Source organism: Osmerus eperlanus, chromosome 18 (genome assembly GCF_963692335.1).
Source record: "Osmerus eperlanus chromosome 18, fOsmEpe2.1, whole genome shotgun sequence".
In the NCBI taxonomy this organism is placed as follows: domain Eukaryota; kingdom Metazoa; phylum Chordata; class Actinopteri; order Osmeriformes; family Osmeridae; genus Osmerus; species Osmerus eperlanus.
In genome coordinates, this window is record NC_085035.1 from 1,763,900 (window position 1) to 1,788,862 (window position 24,963).

General features: G+C 47.7%; 2 protein-coding genes across 3 annotated transcripts in view; one reads left to right on the forward strand and one right to left on the reverse strand.

The window, feature by feature from the left end:
* Nucleotides 1-105: 105 nt before the first annotated feature.
* stoml2 (stomatin (EPB72)-like 2) lies at nt 106-7,964 on the reverse strand. The gene is made up of 10 exons (XM_062484456.1): nt 7,786-7,964; nt 7,296-7,481; nt 7,069-7,168; nt 6,926-6,984; nt 6,719-6,820; nt 6,271-6,405; nt 5,763-5,907; nt 5,422-5,501; nt 1,154-1,282; nt 106-1,007 (listed from the first exon to the last, which is right to left on the reverse strand). The coding sequence occupies exons 1-10, from the start codon at nt 7,825-7,827 to the stop codon at nt 900-902; spliced, it is 1,086 nt and encodes a 361-aa protein (XP_062340440.1). The 5' UTR covers nt 7,828-7,964; the 3' UTR covers nt 106-899.
* A 1,013-nt stretch (nt 7,965-8,977) lies between these two features.
* unc13bb (unc-13 homolog Bb (C. elegans)) overlaps nt 8,978-24,963 on the forward strand; it is a 67,258-nt gene continuing 51,272 nt past the window's right edge. For both annotated transcript variants that reach the window (XM_062484328.1, XM_062484329.1), the window contains exons 1-6: nt 8,978-9,200; nt 14,509-14,538; nt 19,427-19,526; nt 22,320-22,437; nt 22,747-22,870; nt 24,778-24,851. In XM_062484328.1, coding sequence (XP_062340312.1) covers nt 9,179-9,200; nt 14,509-14,538; nt 19,427-19,526; nt 22,320-22,437; nt 22,747-22,870; nt 24,778-24,851 — 468 coding nt within the window. In that variant the 5' untranslated portion in view covers nt 8,978-9,178. The remainder of the gene's footprint in view (nt 9,201-14,508; nt 14,539-19,426; nt 19,527-22,319; nt 22,438-22,746; nt 22,871-24,777; nt 24,852-24,963) is intronic.

The following is a 24,963-nucleotide window of genomic DNA, read 5'->3' on the forward strand; positions in this document are numbered from 1 at the left end:
GCATATGAAACATTTTACAGTATTATCTTTTTACAAAATTGAACATAGGTTCGTCAATAGGACGCATTGAGTGTTTTTTTATTTTACAAAAAAAAGTCAAACCAATGCTTTTTGCTTGAACAATATTTATTGACAGCTTGCCATCAACTATCCCTTAGTTCCAATTTCTTAAATTGGCTATATCTGTGATATCGTCATCAAGTGTTTCATGGTTCGTCAATGGTGCTGGATACTGGGTTTCTATTGTGTTAAACAATACATTGTCCAATAATGAAAAAATAATTCCACACTTCCCACAGCTCTGAGGTGATCGTAAGTGCTCTGTGAACTCATTATGCATCTGAGACCATACCAATCTCTCCTCCCCAACCAATGACAGTTCTTAGTTATTTAAGTACATAAATAACATTATTTGTGTCCAAGGGAGGGATGGAGTCGGCATTCAAAACCTCAAGTACATAAAAGTCTATAATTTATGAGTACAGAGTGAATACAGAAAACATGGTAGAGGACAGAAAATCGTAACTCAAAGTCTGCAGAGAAGATACACAACACTACATGTCCCTGACAGTTTATACCCTTTTCAACTGAAATGGTACAATGGTTAAGAACTGAGAAACACACTTAAAAGTGACATCCGACTGTATGAATGACCCACACTGGTGTCTCTGTAAACGGACTGCGATGTGTAGGCCTTCTAGGTATTGACGATGATCATGAGATCCTAATCTTGGGCCGAAAGCTGATCAAGGCGAGTCCCTCCGCGTCATCGTCCAGCTCGCTGCAGCTGGTAATGTTCTTTGAGCCGTAACGTTCTAAAGACGGGAACCCGCATTTAGAGGTTCTGCTTCTCAGGGTTCCGGGAGGCTTGTTCTTCTCGCGAGTCGTCCGGACGTTCTTCACTGCTGGGGTGCGGATCCCTCCGCTGCCGAGTTTGGGTTCGCTGAAGACGCGCTCTCCACCTTCATCGGGTTCTGCTTGGCCAGGGTTCCATAAATAGACATGGCCTGGAGAGGAAACACACAAAGGTGGAACCACGGTCACTACAAGCAGCCTGGAAGTGAGAAGTTGGAATCTAGAATTTTTTCTACATTTTTTTACTAAATGTAAATGTAAATTGTGAAGTGAAAACTGTCTGTCGGGGGAAGCGGACCTGAGTGACCATGTTGCTGATGTCTCCCGAGTTGGAGGGCAGCAGGATGGTGTTGGACTCTTTGGCCAGGTTGGAGAAGGCCGACACGTACTGTTCAGCCACGCTCAGGGAAGCCGCTGCATTCCCGTTCTGGGGAGAAACAACAGATCCTCAGACACACAGACAGATCCTCAGACACACAGACAGACAACCACACAGACAGACAGACAACCACACAGACAGACAGACAACCACACAGACAGACAGACAACCACACACACAGACAGACAACCACACAGACAGACAGACAACCACACACACAGACAGACAACCACACAGACAGACAGACAACCACACACACAGACAACCACACAGACAGACAGACAACCACACAGACAGACAGACAACCACACAGACAGACAGACAGACAACCACACAGACAGACAGACAGACAGACAACCACACAGACAGACAACCACACAGACAGACAGACAACCACATAGACAGACAACCACACAGACAGACAGAGACAACCACACAGACAGACAGACAACCACACAGACAACCACAGAGACACACAGACAACCACACAGACACACAGACAGACAACCACACAGACAACAACCACACAGACACACAGACAGACAACCACACAGACAGACAGACAACCACACAGACAGACAGACAACCACACAGACAGACAGACAACCACACAGACAGACAGACACTGACAGACACACACACAGACAACCACACAGACAGACAGACAACCACACAGACAGACAGACAACCACACAGACAGACAACCACACAGACAACCACACAGACAGACAACCACACAGACAGACAACCACACAGACAGACAACCACACAGACAGACAACCACAAAGACAGACAGACAACCACAAAGACAGACAGACAACCACACAGACAGAAAGACACTGACAGACATAGACAGACACACACACAGACAGACAACCACACAGACAGACAGACAACCACACAGACAGACAGACAACCACACAGACAGACAGACAACCACACAGACAGACAGACAACCACACAGACAGACAGACAACCACACAGACAGACAGACAACCACACAGACAGACAGACAACCACACAGACAACCACACAGACAGACAGACACACACACACACACAGACATAGACAGACACACACAGACATAGACAGACACACACAGACATAGACAGACATAGACAGACACAGACACACAGACAGACAACCACACAGACAGACAGACAACCACACAGACAGACAGACAACCACACAGACAGACAGACAACCACACAGACAGACAGACAACCACACAGACAACCACACAGACAGACAGACACACACACACACACAGACATAGACAGACACACACAGACATAGACAGACACACACAGACATAGACAGACATAGACAGACACAGACACACAGACAGACAACCACACAGACAGACAGACAACCACACAGACAGACAACCACACAGACAGACAGACACTGACAGACATAGACAGACACACACACAGACAACCACACAGACAGACAGACAACCACACAGACAGACAGACAACCACACAGACAGACAGACAACCACACAGACAGACAGACAACCACACAGACAGACAACCACACAGACAGACAACCACACAGACAGACAACCACAAAGACAGACAGACAACCACACAGACAGAAAGACACTGACAGACATAGACAGACACACACACAGACAGACAACCACACAGACAGACAGACAACCACACAGACAGACAGACAACCACACAGACAGACAGACAACCACACAGACAGACAGACAACCACACAGACAGACAGACAACCACACAGACAGACAGACAACCACACAGACAGACAGACAACCACACAGACAGACAGACAACCACACAGACAGACAGACAACCACACAGACAACCACACAGACAGACAGACACACACACACACACAGACATAGACAGACACACACAGACATAGACAGACACACACAGACATAGACAGACACACACAGACATAGACAGACATAGACAGACACAGACACACAGACAGACAACCACACAGACAGACAACCACACAGACAGACAGACAACCACACAGACAGACAGACAACCACACAGACAGACAACCACACAGACAGACAACCACACAGACACAGACAGACAACCACACAGACAGACAAACAGACAACCACACAGACAGACAGACACACAGACAGACAAACAGACAACCACACAGACAGACAGACACACACACAGACAGACAACCACACAGACAGACAGACAGACAACCACACAGACAGACAGACAACCACACAGACAGACAGACAACCACACAGACAGACAGACAACCACACAGACAGACAAACAGACAACCACACAGACAGACACACACACAGACAGACAACCACACAGACAGACAGACAGACAGACAACCACACAGACAGACAGACAACCACACAGACAGACAGACAACCACACAGACAGACAGACACACACACACACACACACACAGACATATACAGACACACACAGACATAGACAGACACACACAGACATAGACAGACACACACAGACATAGACAGACATAGACAGACACACAGACAGACAACCACACAGACACACAACCACACAGACAGACAGACAACCACACAGACAACCACACAGACAGACAACCACACAGACACAGACAGACAACCACACAGACAGACAAACAGACAACCACACAGACAGACAGACAAACAGACAACCACACAGACAGACAGACACACACACAGACAGACAACCACACAGACAGACAACCACACAGACAGACAACCACACAGACACAGACAGACAACCACACAGACAGACAAACAGACAACCACACAGACAGACAGACACACAGACAGACAACCACACAGACAGACAGACACACACAGACAGACAACCACACAGACAGACAGACAGACAACCACACAGACAGACAGACAACCACACAGACAGACAGACAACCACACAGACAGACAGACAACCACACAGACAGACAAACAGACAACCACACAGACAGACACACACACAGACAGACAACCACACAGACAGACAGACAGACAACCACACAGACAGACAGACAACCACACAGACAGACAGACAACCACACAGACAGACAGACAACCACACAGACAGACAAACAGACAACCACACAGACAGACACACACACAGACAGACAACCACACAGACAGACAGACAGACAACCACACAGACAGACAGACAACCACACAGACAGACAGACAACCACACAGACAGACAGACACACACACACACACACACAGACATAGACAGACACACACAGACATAGACAGACACACACAGACATAGACAGACACACACAGACATAGACAGACATAGACAGACACAGACACACAGACAGACAACCACACAGACACACAGACAGACAACCACACAGACAGACAACCACACAGACAGACAACCACACAGACACAGACAGACAACCACACAGACAGACAAACAGACAACCACACAGACAGACAGACACACAGACAGACAAACAGACAACCACACAGACAGACAGACACACACACAGACAGACAACCACACAGACAGACAGACAGACAACCACACAGACAGACAGACAACCACACAGACAGACAGACAACCACACAGACAGACAGACAACCACACAGACAGACAAACAGACAACCACACAGACAGACACACACACAGACAGACAACCACACAGACAGACAGACAGACAACCACACAGACAGACAGACAACCACACAGACAGACAGACAACCACACAGACAGACAGACACTGACAGACATAGACAGACACACACACAGACAGACAACCACACAGACAGACAGACAGACAACCACACAGACAGACAGACAGACAACCACACAGACAGACAGACACACACACACACACACACAGACATAGACAGACACATACACACACAGACACACACACACACACAGACACACACACAGACATAGACAGACACACACACACACACACACAGACACACACACACAGACAGACACACACAGACAGACACACACACACACAGACATAGACAGACACACACACACAGACATAGACAGACACACACACACAGACATAGACAGACACACACAAACAACCACACAGACAGACACAGACAGACACACAGACAGACAAGGTAGGCAGCTCTGCAGTGGAGGGGTCGGATGACAAAATAAACTAACTTATAAATAGTCATCTAATAGTCAGATTGGGAGGAACTTTACCTGTTCAGTCAGAGCCAGTGACAACAGGCGGATGGCCTTCGCTTTAGCCTCTGCTTTGGCTAGGACTGCATTAGCCTCACCTGGGGTAAAAGATTGGGACATCATAAACACAGGCTCTTCTTGTTACATTTTATACTCTGTATTTAATGTCTTTACCCGACACAAATCCAACAGAAAACAGTATGACCAATCAAATCAAATGCATTTGAATAGCCCTTCTTACACGCAATGTCACAGAGGGCTTCACATACGCCTACAGGACCGCACCCAAACCCGTAAAGGGACACAAGGATGCCATTAAGGAATCCGGCAAAGTGTGTCCAGGATGCTGTGGAACCCACCGAAGGCTCTGTTGATCTGCTCCTCCCTCTGGCCCTCGGAGGCCAGGATCTGAGCCTGCTTGTGGCCCTCGGCTACGTTGATGGCCGACTCCCTCGTGCCCTCCGACTCCAACACCGTGGCTCTTTTCTTCCGCTCCGCCTCCACCTGAACAGCCGGAGGCGGAAGGATCATAATCGGCTCACCGGAGTGGGATCACGGAAGTCTCGCTGTTGTTATTCAATTCTAATTTGCTTTTATTGGCATGAATGCCACAATAATTGTTTTTCCAAAGCATCAAGTGAACTAAATACATTTCATAGATGAAAACAGCAGCACGAGATTAAGATTAATATCTGATTCTTTGTATACAGTATATTGTGGGTGTGCTGTCGTGTGTGTCTAGGTCATTCACTGTCCCTCAGGATGTGTCACGATGAGAACTGTGAAGCTGGTTTTAACCCAGCTGAACGTGAACCTCGACTGTGTATCGCCAAGTGTTGCTTGGTGGCGTGAGCCGTCTTCTCTCACCTGCATCTGCATGGACTCCTTGACCCGCGGTGGGACGTGAATGTCCTTGATCTCGTAGCGAAGGCAGCGGATCCCCCAGTCGTCGGACGCCTGGTTGATCGAGTGAACAATGTTGGAATTCAGGCACTCTCTTTCCTGCAGGGACGGACAGACGGTAAGGAAAGAATTAAGGAAAGCCAATGGCGCAAACTACTATCCCCTTTGTGAAGGGTTCTCCAATTCTGGTCCTCGAGGGGCCGCTGTCCTGCATGTTTCAGATGTTCCCCTGCTCCAGCACACCTGATTCAAATGAATGGTCATTACCCGGCTTCCACAGAGCTTGATAACAACCTTTTCATTTGAATCAGGTGTGCTGGAGCAGGGAAACATCTAAAACGTGCAGGACAGCGGCCCTCGAGGACCAGGATTGGAGAACCCTGACTTAGTGGATCATTCAGCGTGCTCTCACCCTGAACACTTTGTCCAGGGTTAGCTTCCCCAGCTCAGAGCGCATGGTTGTCTGTGCCAGCTGTGTGACGGCATATTCTGGGTCTTCTACTCCGTAGCTGGCCTGGAAAGGGGGATGCATCAGTCGATATCCAGACACAACAACACTTCTTACCTTTGTTTTATCAGAACTAGAAAGAGGACTCTAGAAAGAGGATGCCATACAAACCTTGAATGGATCCAGTATCCTGAGATAGAGGACGCCATCTATCTGTAGGGTCACATTATCTGTAAGAATAAAGTTACGTTAGGTTAGCCACTTCCGGGGGGATGTTTGTGTAAACAGCTTGGATGAAAACTTGGATTACTAACCAAGAGAGACAGCAGATTGCTCCGGTACATCAATAACAATCTCCTTTAGACTCTGCACGTAACGTATTTTGTCCAGAAACGGGATGAGAAAGTTCAAACCCTAAAGGAAAAGGATGGCAGAGGAATATATCCTTAATTAGTTTCGTTTTCAGTATTGCACAATTAAATAATATGTCATTGGAGTATGAAATAAATTACGTCTATAGAATATAAAAGCAATGAGTTACCGGTACTAAGATCCGATGAAATCGTCCCATCCTCTCAACTACCCAGGCTTCTTGTTGGGGCACAAATAGTACCACGGTGTTCATGGGTAAACTGGATGCCCATCGCTGCTGGGCTGGTGTCACCCATAGCCGCGGGGTCGTTCCCTGTGACAGCTGTGTTAACCGTGGGATCGTCCCCTGTGAATGCTGTGTTAAACAGGAAACATCAGGAAACATCACACGTGACAAAAGTGTACAGTAAACTGGAACTAGGTGGCTAGCTACAATTACTATTAAATTTGAGTTATATGCAGCTATCTCATTTGATTGTTGGGTGAAGTTGTTGTAAAGGTACCTGGCTTTCTCAATTCAACACCGTATATAGTACAACATGAGTGAATACATATCCTAATGAAAATACTATCTAGCTCCCCTGAGCCGCTTGCTAACGTGTTAGCTAGCTGGCTAACCGGATAATGACACACAAATAACATTACATGCCACACTTTACCTTTAACAGGGCACCGCCGGTCCGGCAGAGTGTTCGAAGCATATTGTCGAAGTTAACCGGTGACTTCTACGTGTTTAAGATGAACAAAATAACCTTAACTAAACTCGGCGCTCATGTGTGACCCTCCGTCGATCACGAAAGTTACAACATCAATGTGGTACACGAACACCGCCACCCATATCGATAGGAAACACATCACAGAACTTTAGTTCCGTCCCACTACACCAATTCAATCTTGACGTGTCGAGCATCTTTAAACAGGGTGATCATATTTTATGAGGGGCCGTTTAGTAAATAATTAAGACTGTCCGTACACAAACACATATGAAACACATACACATTCACATATGAAAAGTTCACATACGTTAATACTACTGATACTTTCCTACACAGAGTTAGCAGGTGGTGCATTTCTTTTCTTTTTTAACCTTTCCTCCCCAAAAATCCAAACTTTTTTTCAAAATCAACCTTTCGAAACGTTTTTTTAAAACGTGTTTTCTAAAATATCGTTTCAACCTAGAACAGAGTACAGTACAATACTCAAGTAGCCTACTCATCAATGATGCAAACTTTTATATATATAAAAAAAATGTTTTTCAACCTTTCAAAAGTTTTTTTCCAACCCCTTTTTTCGAAAATATTTTGTCTTTAAAATTATTATTATTTTCGCCAGACGTTGAAGACCAAGGATAACGTATATAATGGAACACACTAAGCGGCGCTGTTGTCTTAATTCATCCGACAAATGATTGACAATGGCTTTAACCAATCTGTTTTTCATTGCTAATGCATTTTGCCTGGATTCCCATCAAGAAATATTAACCAATAAAAAAAAGGCATAATTATTGTAAGACAGCCCACGTATCCCCTGCCATGTCATACAACTAGACAATATGCTACGAAGATTAAGAATGTGAGCTAGCAAGCAAATAAGTAATGACTGTAGATACGCATTTCCTGAATCTCTAGGCTGAAATTAGAGAGCCAGGGAGAGAACTCTGGTTTTACCTTCCACCTGTTCATTCAACCTGTAGCTATCCCTACCCAGTAGCTTTTTGATTGGTCAATCCCCTGTATGGTCCGCCCTACTTAGACAGAGTGCAACCTCAATGGACACTATAGATGTCATTTTACAAGTACCTCGGTACCGCCCTCTTAACTCTGCTCCCCCAGGTTACACTAATGAATTTTGTTATGGCGTGCCCGTGGCAGGGGGCTATAGCTCTCTGCCGAACATTTGTGTCGCCTTCTCCATCGTCTCAAGTCCACTAGTGAAGCGAGAAGTTGTAAAAGTTGTCAGAGTATAAATTTGAGATGTTACCGAACGGACTACACATATTGTGAGACGCTTTGCCAATATTGAAACCAGGACTGTCACTGGAAAGCTTTGGCCATGTCTCTGCTATGTGTTCGAGGTGAGTTATTACAGATTTTACTTTCTGTTATTTCAATTATGTATTCCATGGAATTGCATTTACAAAGACCACATTTAATTTGGACAGCGAATAAATGAAATACCATCCTTTGACCGCAGGCTCCTGGGACATTTCGCCTAAACTTTTAAGGCTGTGATTTTCTTTTCAAATTGAAGACAATGTTATTTTATTGGTCGAAAATACTACTTTGGTATTTATTATTAATGCACTAGCCAGGTGCTTTGGTTTTTAGCTATTGATTTGTAGGCCATCCGTATTTGAAGGATGTCAGCTCCATTACATAATTTTGAGATCGGAGCACGTCACCAAACGTTAGCTTTCCAGCTTTCCACAAAGTTCCAGTAAAGTGGACATGAACCAGTGAGTTTCTGAGCAAAACATTCAAGGGACATGAATTAGGCATATTTCATATTCAGTATCTGGCTATTCAGCAGGTGGACGTTTTAGAATTTACATTCAAATGGTTTAATGCATCTGATCAGCATATGTGCCTAATTACAACAAAAATAAATAGTGGGGTTCTTAAGCTGCTTTTTGTAGTGTAAATGACATTCTCGGCAGTGTCCTCCTCTTTAAGAATGAAACACACGTAAGCCCTAAGACGACATGGTCATGTGTTTATGCAATGAATCAATGTAAAATTTCATTATAGTCAAAATACAACCATATTTTCCAACAGCGGCGGAAAATCCGTCACGACAGGAAGATCAATGTCTTGCTATGAGTGAGTGTAGGTCCATTTGTGTTGCAGATAAACTGATAGATTCTATCGGAAAGCCAGCCTCAGAATCATGGGTAATGATGCAAAAATATATCGTACACGGCTGAGGCTTGCTGGCAATTATAGTCCTTCAGATGTATCTTAATCAAGACTATGATTTTGTTTAGTGCTTTTCCTAGCATATGCCAATGTTATGTTATTTTCAGAATTAAATTTTTAAAGAATAAAAGTGTGCTGTAAAGTGACACTTAACTAGGAAATGACCTAATTTTAATTAAAATGTAATGTAGCCTAGGCCTAATTAAGTTTGTGTTCTATAGCGATTTTCCATAATTGTCATCTTCTCCCACTCCACCCCATTGTCTAGTCATCTAATCATTCAGTGCAGAACGTCTATATTTTCCACCGGAAAGTAATTCAGTACAGTTCAGACGTTCAACAAAACAGCACAAAGACGATGCTTAAACATCCTGAAGGCTGCTCCAGTCTAGGATGTTTTTCTAACAGAGGAAGAGGAACCCACTCAGAACCCCCTTCAACCTCCACATATTCATGAGTGAGCGCGTTGACACCTGGAGGCTGGGGGGAGTTTAGGCGGCTCGCTAGCGATAATGGTGTCCTGCTTCTGCCGGGCCGGGCCGACGCGATTGGCTGACGTGAGTCATCCCTTCCCCCGTTCGGCAGCGTCATGGTTTTGTTTTTCTATCGCCATAGAAAATGCCCATCTCCATGGTAACGTCTCCACACAGTAGATAAGTGGTTTCCCTTCCGAAAGGCCATGTGTGGGTACATGAACCCCTGCTGGGAATCAGGCCAGGCTAGGACCAGGGCTGGGACCAGGGCTGGGACCAGGGCTGGGACCAGGGCTGGGACCAGGGCTGGGACCAGGGCTAGGACCAGGGCTAGGACCAGGGCTGGGACCGGGGCTAGGACCAGGGCTAGGACCGGGGCTACGACTGGGGCTGGGACCGGGGCTGGGACCAGGGCTAGGACCGGGGCTAGGACCGGAGCTAGGACCGGGGCTGGGACCGGGGCTGGGACCGGGGCTGGGAACCCTAACCCCGGCCCCCAGCCCCGGTCCCAGCCCCGGTCCCCGGTAAATATGGTCCCGGCCCGGTCCCGGCCCCGGTCCCAGCCCCGGTCCCGGCCCGGTCCCAGCCCCGGTCCCAGCCAATACACAACAAACAAGCCATTCTCACCGCATGTTGTTGTGGAAGGACGCCCAGCCTGTTCAAACGTCATCTTGCGGTTCTTCCTTGAGAACATGAACACGCGTGTGGTTTTTTGGGGGGGGGGGTGGTGCTCACATTTACTGTGTGTGATCATCTGAAGCCATAGAAGGCACAGTGTGCATGATAAAATCAGCAGTGTTGACTTGTAGCCTGCATGGTTTACTTTGGCAGAGCCTTGTCAGTTGTCAATAATCTGTCATTGAGGAAGTGAAACTGACGGAAGGTTATGTATTGGCCTAAATACTATTGATACAGCGTGCGATGAATAGTGGAACGGTAAGTTTGAGAACACGGGAAGGAAAGGGAAATGAGAGGACCAACGGACATAGCTGTTGATAGACGGGATAGTGGAATTATAGAGAGAGAGCGAGCGGAGAGATTCTGTCAGTAATCCTCTGGCCATCTGTTGCTCTCTCTCTCTCCCCCTCTCTCTCTGGCCTGCTTGCTCGATAGGTGCCACCTCATCAGCTCCAGTTGAGCGTAAATACAGGACAATATCAGCGGCAGTATTCTAAGCCCACTTCCTGCTTTTCACTTCCTGCTTCCTGTCTGACCCTAAAGTATTGTTTACGGACAATATGGTCCGTAAAAGGTAATAACGTCACGTGACCCACAGCCATGCAACGCCCTGATTGACCCCAACTTAAAGGATGTATGGTAATCCTGAGAAACCAAGTCGCTACCAGGCAATCATCCAGGGACTTCGCTGGCAGAGATCCTTTAATTTAAATTCAAATGTGCCGTATTTCTGGCTACTCCCTCAAGTTATCGTTCCCAATGGAATTAGGAGTGTGTGATCAGTTTTTATATGTCTGTAGAAGATCTTGGGTAACCTTTTGTACGAAAACCCTGAAATTTGAGCTGTCGGCAGAAAGTGTTCTTTAAATGTATCTTGTTTGCTGTGGTTAAAAAAAAAAATAAAAAAAAAAAAATAATAATAATAATTAAAAAAATAAATAAAAAATCATCGTGACTCATGAATTTGCACAAAAACAACATTGACTGCTCATCAGGTGAGTAAAGTCCACAGCCAGCAGGACAGAGACAGAGACAGGCTGCATCACGGCCCCAGGCTAAACGGGAAGGGCTTCCCACTGCATCCAGATCGCAGGGGATGGAGGGAGGGCCGAGTGAAGGAGAGATAAGGATCAGTTTCCGCTATAATGGCCTCCTGCTTTATGGGCCTGTGTCATGTTTACCCCTGGTCTGAATGACGTTATGCTGCTTCCGACATAAGGCCTGCCTGTAGGCTCCATTCTCAACTCTACACCACACTGAAGACATCTTTTACTCACACACATACACACACACCCTTTCTCTCAATATATATATATATATATATTCCTTTTCCTCTTTCCATCTCATGTCTCGAATGAACGGAGAGCTTTCACACGCCAAGCAGAAAATGACACCTGGACTTTGTTGGAATTGTTAAAAAATATCTTTGTAGGTGCTCCATTGTGTTGTACCTCTATTGTTTTCTCTCCCTCTTTCTGTTCATTTTCAACCCCTCCTTCTTTTGTGTGTGTGTTCGTGCTCTTTCCCAGCCACTCGTTCTCACCAGCAAGATGGCAAACTAACAACCCTAACCCTTGTGTTATCTTCGGGTCATTCTGATCCATCAGTCGTTGTGACCCACCGTCGTATTGCGACAACTTCACCGCATACAAAAACAAAGTGAAGCCTTTTCTTTTAACCGTTGGGCTGTCTCAGACCCCCCACATTGCGAAGGTTAAAATAAAATTATTTTTATTTGTTTTTTTATTGGGTAAACACAACGATGGTTCGTTATGAACCTTTGGGTCATGTGACCCGAAGGCAGCACAAGGGTTAAACAGCTAAAGACGCGCTCGTTTCAGGCAGCTGGCCTTCAGGCCCTCAGAGAGTAGTCCCGGTGAGCGAGCCGTACTGTACGTACACTGTAGAGTTTAGAGTCCCGTATTAATGTCTGCCTGCCGCCACTCCTATCATCCTGGCCCATCTGGTATCTCTGGCTGACTGGTTATTCCCTGGTACATAACGCTGCAGCAGGGATCACCATTAATCCCCTCTGATGGGCCTTGCAATCCCATAACCACTATTGTATAGACACTGAAAGAGGTCTTAAATTCAGACACTAAAAATAAACTCAGAGTTTTTCTTCTAATACAGATTTGCTGGCCTCGAGTTTTAGAAAAGGAATGACGGTTCCCGTAGAAGCCTGTAATCATTCATTGTTCTGTTGTTGTTTACCTCAACTGTTTGTGCAGGCTGCTCTCTGTAGATCTGTAAAGATGCCTTCTGTCGTCATGGACACAGACTGATAAACACATCTATAAATGTATACCTCAGCTCTGTGATGGTTTGTGCTTCACACATTTACATTTAGTCATTTAGCAGACGCTGTTATCCAGAGCGACTTACAGTAAGTACAGGGACATTCCCCCCGAGTAGGGTGAAGTGCCTTGCCCAAGGACACAACGTCATTTTGCATGGCTGAGAATCGAACCGGCAACCTTCTGATTAATAGCCCGATTCCCTAACCGCTCAGGCATCTGACCCCTTTGCAGAGCAGTTGCGTAGGCTGATGCTGGCCATACCGGTGTGGGCCCCCCTTCCTAAGCCCCTGTGCTTTGGTCCTGCGAAGGTCGGCATTATGAATTTGGGTGGGCTTCACGTAAGAGTGGATTGTGTATTAAGGGATTTGAGTTTGGAAGATTACAGCTGTTTCCAGTTGGACGTCCATACGAGCGGTCGATTTATAGATATTATAAATCTGTGAGCGTTTTCAGGGAAAGACTTAAGAATGTCTTGAATGGATTTACACAGTGGAGGGCGACGGTTTCTATTGGATTCCGATGCCGGGGTGAATTTAATACGTTTGTGTTTGACACGTGACCGTCTTGTGAAAGGGGACATGGCTTACTTGGCTGGGTGGACAGCTGTTCCGTCTGAGCTTGTCTGTGCTGTCCACCTGACGAGATAATGGACTCATTATCCACATATTCATTTAGCCGACAGATTTGATCCAAATCGACGTACGGTAAAGGGGAGGGATTTGAACCCGAGACTGCTTGATGCGCAGTCGAGAGATCTAACCACTGAGCTGTTTCCTTCACTCTGAGGGTGTCTCACCCCATGAGAGACTGTCTCCTAAGCATGTACTTTTGGTAGTCTGTATATTAATAGGCTCCAAGCCTCTCAAACACATGTATTTGAATCTCGGTGGTACTTCAAAACACATATGGGCTTTTTTTAATCATTCAGAACATGTCAGAGAGTGCATGTCCAGAGCAAGCTTAAAAAGTCAAATTTCTGATCACACTAATTGGTGTTGTCTCTCTTCTTTTTCCAGTGAAAAAAGCCAAACTCCACGGATCCTCAGGTGAGTTTCACATTACATTTACATTTAGTCATTTAGCAGACACTCTTATCCAGAGCGACTTACAGTAAGTACAGGGACATTCCCCCCGAGGCAAGTAGGGTGAAGTGCCTTGCCCAAGGACACAACGTCGTTTTGCACAGCCGGGGATCGAACTGGCAACCTTATGATTACTGGCCCGATTCCCTAACGGCTCACCCATCTGACCCCTCAGATGGGTGACATCTGACATGTTCTCTTGTACATGATACTACAAAGTCAGTGACACCAAAACAAACCCTGCATCAGCCGGCCAGTTGTATCATTTTCTCTCGTAGATCAGTCAGTCAAATTCTAGCTGAGCAATGGGTGGTTGATTTTTAGCATTGCATAATCCTTTGTCTTATCCTGTGTGTACTTGAAGGCTAACTTGAGGCTAGCTAGGCTACCTGAAGGCCACCTAGGCTACATGGAGGCTAGCTCACCCAAGTACAGGTGAGCTCAGATCAGTTCTGGCTAAGCCTAAATCCCCACGCCCTCCATCTAGGTAATACTTTACTGTTTACCCTCACGCCTCTCCCATAAACACTGTGACCGCAGAAAGAGACTGAGAAGGGAGAGAGAGATGGAGGAGAGGGAGAGAGAGATGGAGGAGAGGGAGAGATATGAAGGGGGGAAGAGAGAGAGACTGAGGGAGAGAGAGCGGAGGGAGACGAAGGGAGGGGGAAAGATGGAGTGAGAGAGAGAGAGAGGGAGAAAGATGGCGTAAGAGAGAGGGACTAGTCAATTACTCCCCAACCTGTTTGGTGTCTCACACCTACAGGTCCTCTGGTGACCCTTATCTTTGACTTAAACAAGGGATTTGTGGTTTAATCCTAATCTCTTGCAAGGGTTCTTTTCAGGGGAGTGGTTCAGGTGTCGTATATCTGTCCCGGGGGTTGGAAGACCAGCTATTCAGAGGCCTGGAACCTGCTTCCTCTCTCTTGAAAACGTTCTTCTCTCCCTGAAAACCTACTTCCTCTCTTGAAAACCTTATTACTCTCTTGAAACCTACTTCCTCTCTCCTTGAAAACCTTATTCCTCTCTCTTGAAAACCTACTTTCTCTCTCCTTGAAAACCTACTTCCTCTCTCCTTGAAAATCTACTTCCTCTCTCTTGAAAACATACTTCTTCTCTCCTTGAAAACCTACTTCCTCTCTCTTGAAAACCTACTTTCTCTCTCCTTGAAAACCTACTTCCTGTCTCCTTGAAAACCTTCTTCCTCTCTCCTGAAAAGTCGCTCAGGTGTTCCATGACCATATGTAAACACGCTGACTCAGCCACAGAGAGAATCCACATCATTGGAAATCCCATTGTGTATTATGTATTTAGTTCTATGCGATCTACAAACATGACCTGATTTTATGATCTTGACACCCTCTCGGTATCCTAAGGCTGAGGTTGTGATTTGGGATCATGGCCATCCAGTTGGGTTAATGTGCAGTTAGTGTGCTGAATAATGGCTTCTCTTTACACGTTGTGTCTGGTCTATGTTTAGCACGCTGTGAGACTCACCTCTTGGGCGGGAGTTGACGTAGATCTGCGTCATGTATGTATGTATGTATGTGAGAGGGAGAGAGGGAGAGAGGGAGAGAGGGAGAGAGGGAGAGAGGGAGAGAGGGAGAGAGGGAGAGAGGGAGAGAGGGAGAGAGGGAGACCTTGAAGTGTGCTTCTGGCAAATTATGTCATGATTTTCCAACTGTGGTATCTGGAGCTCAAGACTTGATAAGAATGTGTGTCCCTGGGGTTAGTAGACACGCTGTCCAGGTTCTGCAGCCTCAGTCCTTTGGACAGCTTCTCATTCAACCACCTCATAACATCTTCCTGTTTCGTTGCTAAGAGGCCTTGGTTAGGGTTAGCCCATGTCAATTTCCTTCGGTTTCAAATCATCTTTGATGTTGGTGTATCAAATCAAATTATATTTGTAGAGACCCGTTTACAAGCAATGTCACAGATGCCCATAGAATGGCACTTACCAAATTTGTAGCAATTAAACGTTTGTTATGTGTGCTACGTGCAAAGACTTGTCCTGTACACCGATACCCAGACCGACTCAGCAGGTCGACTGACTGTCCCAGTTGGAACAGAACATCTCCTACATGAGGCCTAGCCCGTACATCTTTCATGATGGGTCCAACTTGTAAATGTCAACCTTCCAACCGCCTGTGTTTTTCTGACTAATTTATTGGAAAAACTCGGCATGCGTCAATAATGAATGAAGCTGCTTGACTGGAGCATGCAAGCGGAGGAGGACTAGATATATTGTTGGGCTCTGTGAGCTAGGAAACAGGTATATCTACTCAGAAAAAACACACAGTTTCCCAAACTCCAGTCCTTTTCCATGTGTGCCTGATTTTGTGTGAGCTTAAGGCTATACATATGACTCATTTTATGTGTGTTTGATTTTCGATTGTGTGTGTGTGTGTGTGTAGGTGTGCGTGTCTACATGCCTGTGTGTGTGTGTGTTATGGTAATGGGTGGTGGCTTCCTCTCTCTGTGTCTCAGATAGTGTCGGCCTGGTTCTCCGGCGGGAGAGGTCATGTAGAGAGACACCACAGTCACTAAGTGGCTCTGATCTAATCCATATGTCCTCCTCTCTCTCCCTCTTATCTTCTCATTTGTGTTTACAGGCGTCCACCCACGGAGGGTGGGGAAGCTGTGCGGGAGGTCGAATTAGTCCGAGTGTCTCCAGGCACTTGAGTTAAAGCAGTGCGTGTGTGCGTGTGTGTGCGCGCGGTATTGTTCTCCTGGGATATTAATTAGGAGTTCATTAGTTAGTTCCTCCCACAGCTGTCTGGAACATGCAGCATTATGGGAAACGTAAATACACTTGGGAATGTGTCCCTGTCTGTGGTATTCAGGCCCCTTATTAAGGTCTGCTATTGACTGATCTGAATGATGTGGTCGATGCCGGTCCAAAAAATGTTTTTGTGTGCGTCACCTTGGTAACCCCAGGAACATGTGGTGCGGTGTTCTAAATGATTAGTCTACAAAAGCACAGCTGATGCCTATCTGGGTTTTCCCACGTTGCATAGACAGAGCAAGCGCTCAGTCGATGTAGCGAGCGCACGTCCTGGTGTGTTTTTCTTCGTTTCTTACGTGTGTTTGGGGTTGTCATGCGTGTGAAAGTGTATTTACAACAAGAGGTGTGTGTGTGTGCGTGCGTGCGTGCGTGCGTGCGCGTGCGCGCGTGTGTGTGTGTGTGAGAGAGAGACCAGTGGACTAGCGTGCAGCATCACTGATTACGTGATGTTGAGATGACCGTTGTAATCCTGGCACATACCCCCCTGTTTGACCCAGGCAGTGGTCAGGCAGGCTGGCTGGTGGGGCAGGGGGGCTGGATGTCTGGCTGGCTGGTTGGCAGAGTGCATCTGCAGGCACATGTTGGCCCACCCTCGCCACAGGCAAAGGAAATGAAAAGTGGTGGTTATGTCACAGGCTATCTAATCCCCCCTGGCTGGCAGCTACTGCAGTGGGCCAGGCTGGGGCTGGGGGGGAGGGGGGTGTCCTATCCTATTCGATTTTAGCCTAGTCGGGCCGAGCATGCTCTAGCCTAACTCGGGCTTAATTGAAAGGTGAAGCCCTGGCCCTGGCCTGGTATAGTATGATCCACACCAGCCCTGCCACTGGGCTGCACCCCTGGATCCCACACACTGGAGACACCGAGGCTTCCCCCCCCCCCCCCCCCCCCGGCCCCCCCCCTCTCTCTGAGGTGTGCCTCCTGCAGGGGGCACCGACCCAGCATCCACCTTGGTCTTTATCCTGACGTTATGAGAGCTGACTGGAACCTTTTACTGTTCCCCAGACGGGCCCCAGCTGTTCCGGTCATCCCGGCTGACCTGCCAGCTCCGAGTCAGGGGGGAGAGGTGCGGCGCCGTGGGACTGGGGACCCCGCGTCCAGCCTCCCACCCCACAGCTAGCTAGCTAGCCAGGCCAGACCCAGAGAGGGAGCAGCCAGCCATTCCTGGCAAGAGAATCAGATCACCCGGAGGATCCCAGGGCTATATCTGCTGTGTGGGATCCTCATGGGAGATTAACGGGGTCAGCCGCTGGTGGGGGTGGGGCTAAACTGACTTATCTGTGTTCACTCTCACTAGCTTTGATGTCACTCACTGACTCTGAAACGCTGGCCAGCCCAGAACGTGCGTGGTTGGATCTCTGGTTGCCGTTTCGTTTGGAAATGTTGTGGTGATGTTTGACCGGGGACAGAGGGAAAGACTGTAGACGTATCTAATGTCTAGCACTTACATTTACATTTTAGTCATTTAGCAGACGCTCTTATCCAGAGCGACTTACAGGAAGTACAGGGACATTCTCCCCCGAGGCAAGTAGGGTGAAGTGCCTTTCCCAAGGACACAACGTCAATTGACACAGCCGGGAATCGAACTGGCAACCTTCAGATTACTAGCCCGACTCCCTCACCGCTCAGCCATCTGACTCTCACTTGCCAAATAAATGATGAAAAACAATCAAAATCGTAATCTATTGTCACTTTGTTGACTAATAGACGCCACTTGTAGAACTGTTGCGTAAACGCAATATCCCACGTTGCTTGTGTGTTATTGATGAACGTCAACACGGCTGTGATTATCTTCAGCACTCGTGACAGCCAGCTGAACTCTGAACAGCCGTGTTGATCTTCAGCAGTAACGCACTCCCTCTCGGGTGATGTCGCTTAAATATACAGTGTGTATCCAAGTACTGTACATGTTTGCATGTGTGTGTGTGTGTCTGACCTGTGTCTGTGTGTGTGTGTCTGACCTGTGTGTGTGTGTCTGACCTGTGTGTGTGTGTGTGTGTCTGACCTGTGTGTGTGTACGTGTGTGTGTGTGTGTGTCTGACCTGTGTGTGCGTACGTGTGTGTGTGTTCCAGATAAGTACAACTCCTACGTGACGCTGAAGGTGCAGAATGTCAAGAGCACCACCATCACGGTGCGAGGAGACAAGCCCTGCTGGGAGCAGGACTTCATGTTGTAAGTGACCGTGCACACACACACACACACACATGTACATACACACACACACACATGTACATACACAGACACACACACACACACACGCGCGCGCATACACACAGGTCAGACACACATACACACATGTACATACAGACCAGACACATGCACGCACACACACACACACACACACAGGTCAGACACACATGTATATACAGACCAGACACACACACTCACGCAGGTCAGACACACACACACACATGTACATACAGACCAGACACACACACACACACACACACACAGAAACTGTGCCAAACTCTGTTGACAAAGAGAGTAGGGCGGGGCTAATCAGTCTGAATGAGAGCCAGGTGCTGATTGGCTTTTGTGGTCATGCTGAAGCAATCACTTAAGCTGAAGGGAGAGATGTATTAGGGTCGTCTCTGATGCTTCTGAAACACTGCTACTCTGCAGCTCAGGTTGGTTGTTTATCAGGAAGTAAACACGGCCTGCCACTTTCTCCTATTTCCAGGAATGAGGTTGCGCTGGTACCTGAGTGCACAGGTGGCATGTGTTTATTTTTGGCCCAGACATTCACTTCCTTCTCATTATTCATTTGTTTCGCTTCCCCTCTTTCCAGTTGACCTGTGTGTGGTATGCAGGGCATCCAGTCTCTCGGCAGAGGTGTTTGTGTACTTTATTCTAGCTTTGTTTGTTTTTCCAGACCCTGAGCGTGAGCGCTACGCCGGTTTAACTTGACAATGACCGTCTCTCAACGGTGTCCCACGTGTGAAGCGCTATCTAGCCTCCACCTGTTACTCCTCTGTGTGCTGAGTATCAGGTAGTCAGTGTTAGTGCAACAAGTTCGAACTGAAACCAGTGTGTGTGGTTCAGCTTGAGGGAAATTAGACGTTTTTCCTCAAAGCTTTTTCTTTCCTGAGAACATAATCCGCTGCCTTGGTTGAACTGGTTCTGCTGGATGCTCCTGTTGCGATGGAGCGACACCTGTATCCAGGTAGCAGCGTGAGCTCATCGTGACCTGGGTGTTTCACGGACCCAGATTAGCTCCTTTTGTTTACCGTCAGCGGGGCTAGTTTAGACAGATCACCCGGTGTTAGAACCGATGTCCAGCAAGCAAGGTGTGTGTCTGTCCCGGTCCGAGGCATGTTGAGGCTTGTACCCAGACCTCTGCCGTCACATCCAGCCAGTCCTGTTGTCGGAGTCAAGGGTTAGCTCGGCTGTGCGCTTGCCGCACCAGTGTCACAGGTCATTTCGTAGATCTATAAACATGGCACCAAGGCATCCTCCTTGAGACGGCACAGACAGCACAAGTGTATAATGAGTTATGATATCGTCATGGTAAACACTCAAGAAGGCCAAGCTCAATCACCTGGTCATGATATCACCCTGTACCTCTGAGACATTTACATTACATTTTAGTCATTTAGCAGACGCTCTTATCCAGAGCGACTTACAGTAAGTACAGGGACATTCCCCCCCGAGGCAAGTAGGGTGAAGTGCTTTGCCCAAGGACACAACGTCATTTGGCATGGCCAGGAATCGAACCAACAACCTTCTAATTACTAGCCAGACTCCCTAACCGCTCAGCCACCTGACCCCGCCAGAGACACAGTCTTCACATGCTGCACTAACCCCCCAACACATCACAAGCTGCACGCTGTTAACACTTCAGAGCCGAGCAAAACATTCAGCGAGGATGATGGGTTTTTTTTTTGTCTTTGTGGAAGTGGCACTGTGTGGGTTGCGACTGCGATGCTCTTTTTCTCCCATCGCCGAGGGGGAGAGAAATCAATAGGAAGTTGAAGAGAGCGACGTCACGGTCGTTCGCTTCGCTCGAAGCCTCAGAATACCATCTGTCGCTGTGGAAACCCATCAATTAGTTAACCCTTCCATTCCAACTCCCCGCCTCGTCTTTCTTAAGTGTTTAGACGTCTAACCAGCGGAGGAGGAAAGGCTGTGGAGGGAGCGGTGGTTTTGTTCTTCGTTGTTTTTCCAGAAGTATGTAGAAGCTCCCTTGGTGCGAGTCTGTTCATCCCCGTCTCATCGCTCTGACAATAAAAAAACCTCTGATGAAACATTAATGGGTTTCTAAATTCCGCTTTTGGCCTTGGGGGGGAGGGGGGGGGGGGGGGTCTTTTCATGCTTCCACAATTTACGCTGCAGAGAGGAGGGAGGGAGAGATGAAAGTGATGTCAGCCGGTGATTGATGGCCGAGGCTAGTGGCTTTGTGCGGCTCCGAAAAAAACGTGTTTACTTTTTTGTTCGACGCGAAAAACGCTGTCGCTGAAAAAAACTTCGTAGCCCCAACGATAGAAGAGGTGGGCGTCCCTCCGGAGCGACTGCTGGAGTCAAATCCACTTTTGCACGAGTCTGAAACGGGCCTACCGAGATCACAGCCGTCTCAACAGCCCGAAGCTTCTTGAAGGTTCCTATGTGGGCGTGGCCTGAGCGTAGGTGTGAGAGCAGAGCTTTTTGTGTCGCACCTGTTCGCCCAGACGCCATGGTAACTCCACGCATCATTAATTATCTCTCCCTCTTTGATAATCTTCTCTCTCATCTCTCGTCTTTTGTCGGTGCCGCTGCGTTTACTAACACTGGGGGGGGGGCATGCTAATGAGAAAGGGGGGGGGGGGGACGTGGGGGGCGACGTGGGGGGGACGAGGTTGTACTGGGAATGAGATAAGCTGCTTTATTGCTGTTTGTCTGCACTCCGGCGGAGCGAATGTAACAGGAAGTTGAAGGAAATATGCGTTTGGACAGTGAGAGTGTGTGTGTGTGTGTTATCCTCCTCTCCAGTGAGATCAACAACTTGGACCTGGGGCTCGTCGTGGAGGTGTGGAACAAGGGCCTCATCTGGGACACCATGCTGGGGACCACCTGGATGCCCCTCAAGCACATCCACCATTCAGAGGAGGTGACTACTGCAGAGAACACACTCTCTCAGTCTCTCTCTGTCTCTTTCTCTGTCTCACTCACGCTCACACACTCCCACAGACCCTCACACACACACACACACACACACACAACCTCTGTCACGTTCACGCACACACGCTTGCTCGCAATCTCTTTCACACACACACACACACATCCATGAACATAAAGGTAAGAGCAAGTCTACGTGGAGTCAGGATGAATGGTAATCCTACTTAATGGTGGTTGTTTGATCCTTTGATCGTGCTCCCTTTTGAAGTCGTCCGTGCGGCTTGTTCTTGCCTCCCTGCAGGAGGGCTCGGGGGAGTGGACCGCGCTGGACGCCGAGGTTCTGATGAAGGCAGACGAGATCTACGGCACCAAGAACCAGACGCCCCACCATCTCCTGCTGGACACGCGCTTCGAGCTGCCTTTCGGTGAGCCTGCCGCCCCTGCCGCTCGGGCAGAGAGCCTCTCTCTGGTCTTAACACCAACAAACACGTCCGGAAGTGTGTGTTTTTACCGCTGCGGTACAGCCGAAATGTCGCAGGGTGATCTTTTTAGTCGAGGCGGAGGACGAGGCTGTGGCCAAGGGGCCCGGCCGGGGGGGGAAACGGCTGATCGCAGCTTCCTCCTGTGACCTCTCCTCTCTGACGTGTCTGCCACTCGCGGTATTGATTGGCTGAAATGCCACCAGGTTGCGCTGGCCTCGCGCTCCACAGACCAGAGGGAACAGTTGCGTAATCTGTGTGTCTCTCTAGGATCACTGGCATCAAAGTGGAAGCTGTGTGTGTGTGTGTGTGTGTGTCTGTATGAGGGATGGAGCATCTCAGCAGTCTGATCTTTGAAGGTAGCGGGAGGTGAGTGTGTGTGTGTGAGAGTGTGTGTGTGTGAATGAGAGAGTGTGTGTGTGTGTGTGTGTCCTTACCGACCCTATTCAGAACAGCGCAGGGTGGTGACCTATGTGTCTTCTGAAGGCAGCACTGGCCTTTGTGGCCCTCCATCTTTCATGTCCAGCATCTCTGGAGAGCATCACAGGCATGGCCAGGCACCACACTGCCTCTACTGAAGTAACAGTAGTATTGCCATAGGCAACGGATATAAATATCTCCTCTTTTTTTCGAAACGATCCAATGTTTTGCCTTAATGTTAGACACCTTTCGTTAGACACCACCTACTTTTTTTTAACGTTACCGAAAGCGTTTGTATATATCATCACTAGGATCCTGTTTCCTTTTGGTTATGCTGTTGTGAAGACTGCCATCTCCGGCTCCTGCTCTGAACCCTGTGTGTCTCAGGGTGTCGCAAAAATTGAAGATGTAACCTTTTATTCTGTATAAAATATATATAAACTTTATTACAGGCTCAAGGCCCACATGGTAAAAAAAAAAAAAAAAACACAATACATACAAATAATTCATTAAATAGAAATATGCACGGAAAGAAGGGCTAAAAAAGGCACTCATGCCAGTGTTCCCAGATCTTAGAGGTGTACTTGACAGAGCTACGGCCAGGGACTGTCATCAGATCAATTATAACATTTGCAGAGCGGTCCAGCCGACTCATAAACTTAAAAGTAAGATTCCTCAACAAGGCCACAAAGGTGGTTAGAACCACATTGCAGAACAGCTCAAAATGATACTGTGTTTAGCTTTGTGTGTAAAGAGAGGCCCACGCCCAAATGTGCACTCTGGATAACACTAGGCTTACGTAGGGGTCCTGGGCTGACCACTGTCTTACTGGGGGGGGCATAAAAGATGTGATTCATATGGTCAAGCTTGGAGGGGTCAGAGAGCGCAAACACGCACTCACACGCAAACACGCCAACACGTGCGCCAGGTCTATGCAAGGGAGCCAATGAAAGAAGAGCCATGGGACATTTGCATGATGGGTAGCTAGCACAACATGCTAGCGAACACGCTTTGTATCACCATGGCGTGTTATGTTTTGTCTCCTTGTGGGCCGGCCGTCAGCAATCAAGCTTTCTTAACTTGTTCACCGACTGACTGTGCAATGCTTGATAGATTAATATTTCTGACACAGGGATGACTCTACCACGTCTGAACCCTGTGTGTCTCAAGGATGACTCTATCACGTCTGAACCCTGCAATTCCCAGTCCCTCAACTCTTAGCGGGCGCCGGGAAACTAACTATTTTTAATGTCCCACCCCTAAGTGTCTCATGATATATTCAAAAGGCATGAATTTATGATGACATCATGGGATACGTAGGATCCATGGTATGGGCGGCTTGGAGAACGTGGCATAGGCTCTCCAGTCACACCTCTCGCTCTCTCTCTCTCTCTCTCTCTCTCTGTGTTTGTTTGTGTGTATGTCTCGCCCAGACATCCCAGAGGATGAGGCTCAGTATTGGACCCGCAAGCTGGATCACATCAACACCATGGGGATCCACGACGAGGTAGGAACCTCCAGAGATCCAGCCGACTCGCCTCCATCGCACCGATACGTCTGTCTCGCCCGAACTCTGGTGCTTAGTGGCTGCAAGATGTTAGGTTTCAGGGCTGTTCTTC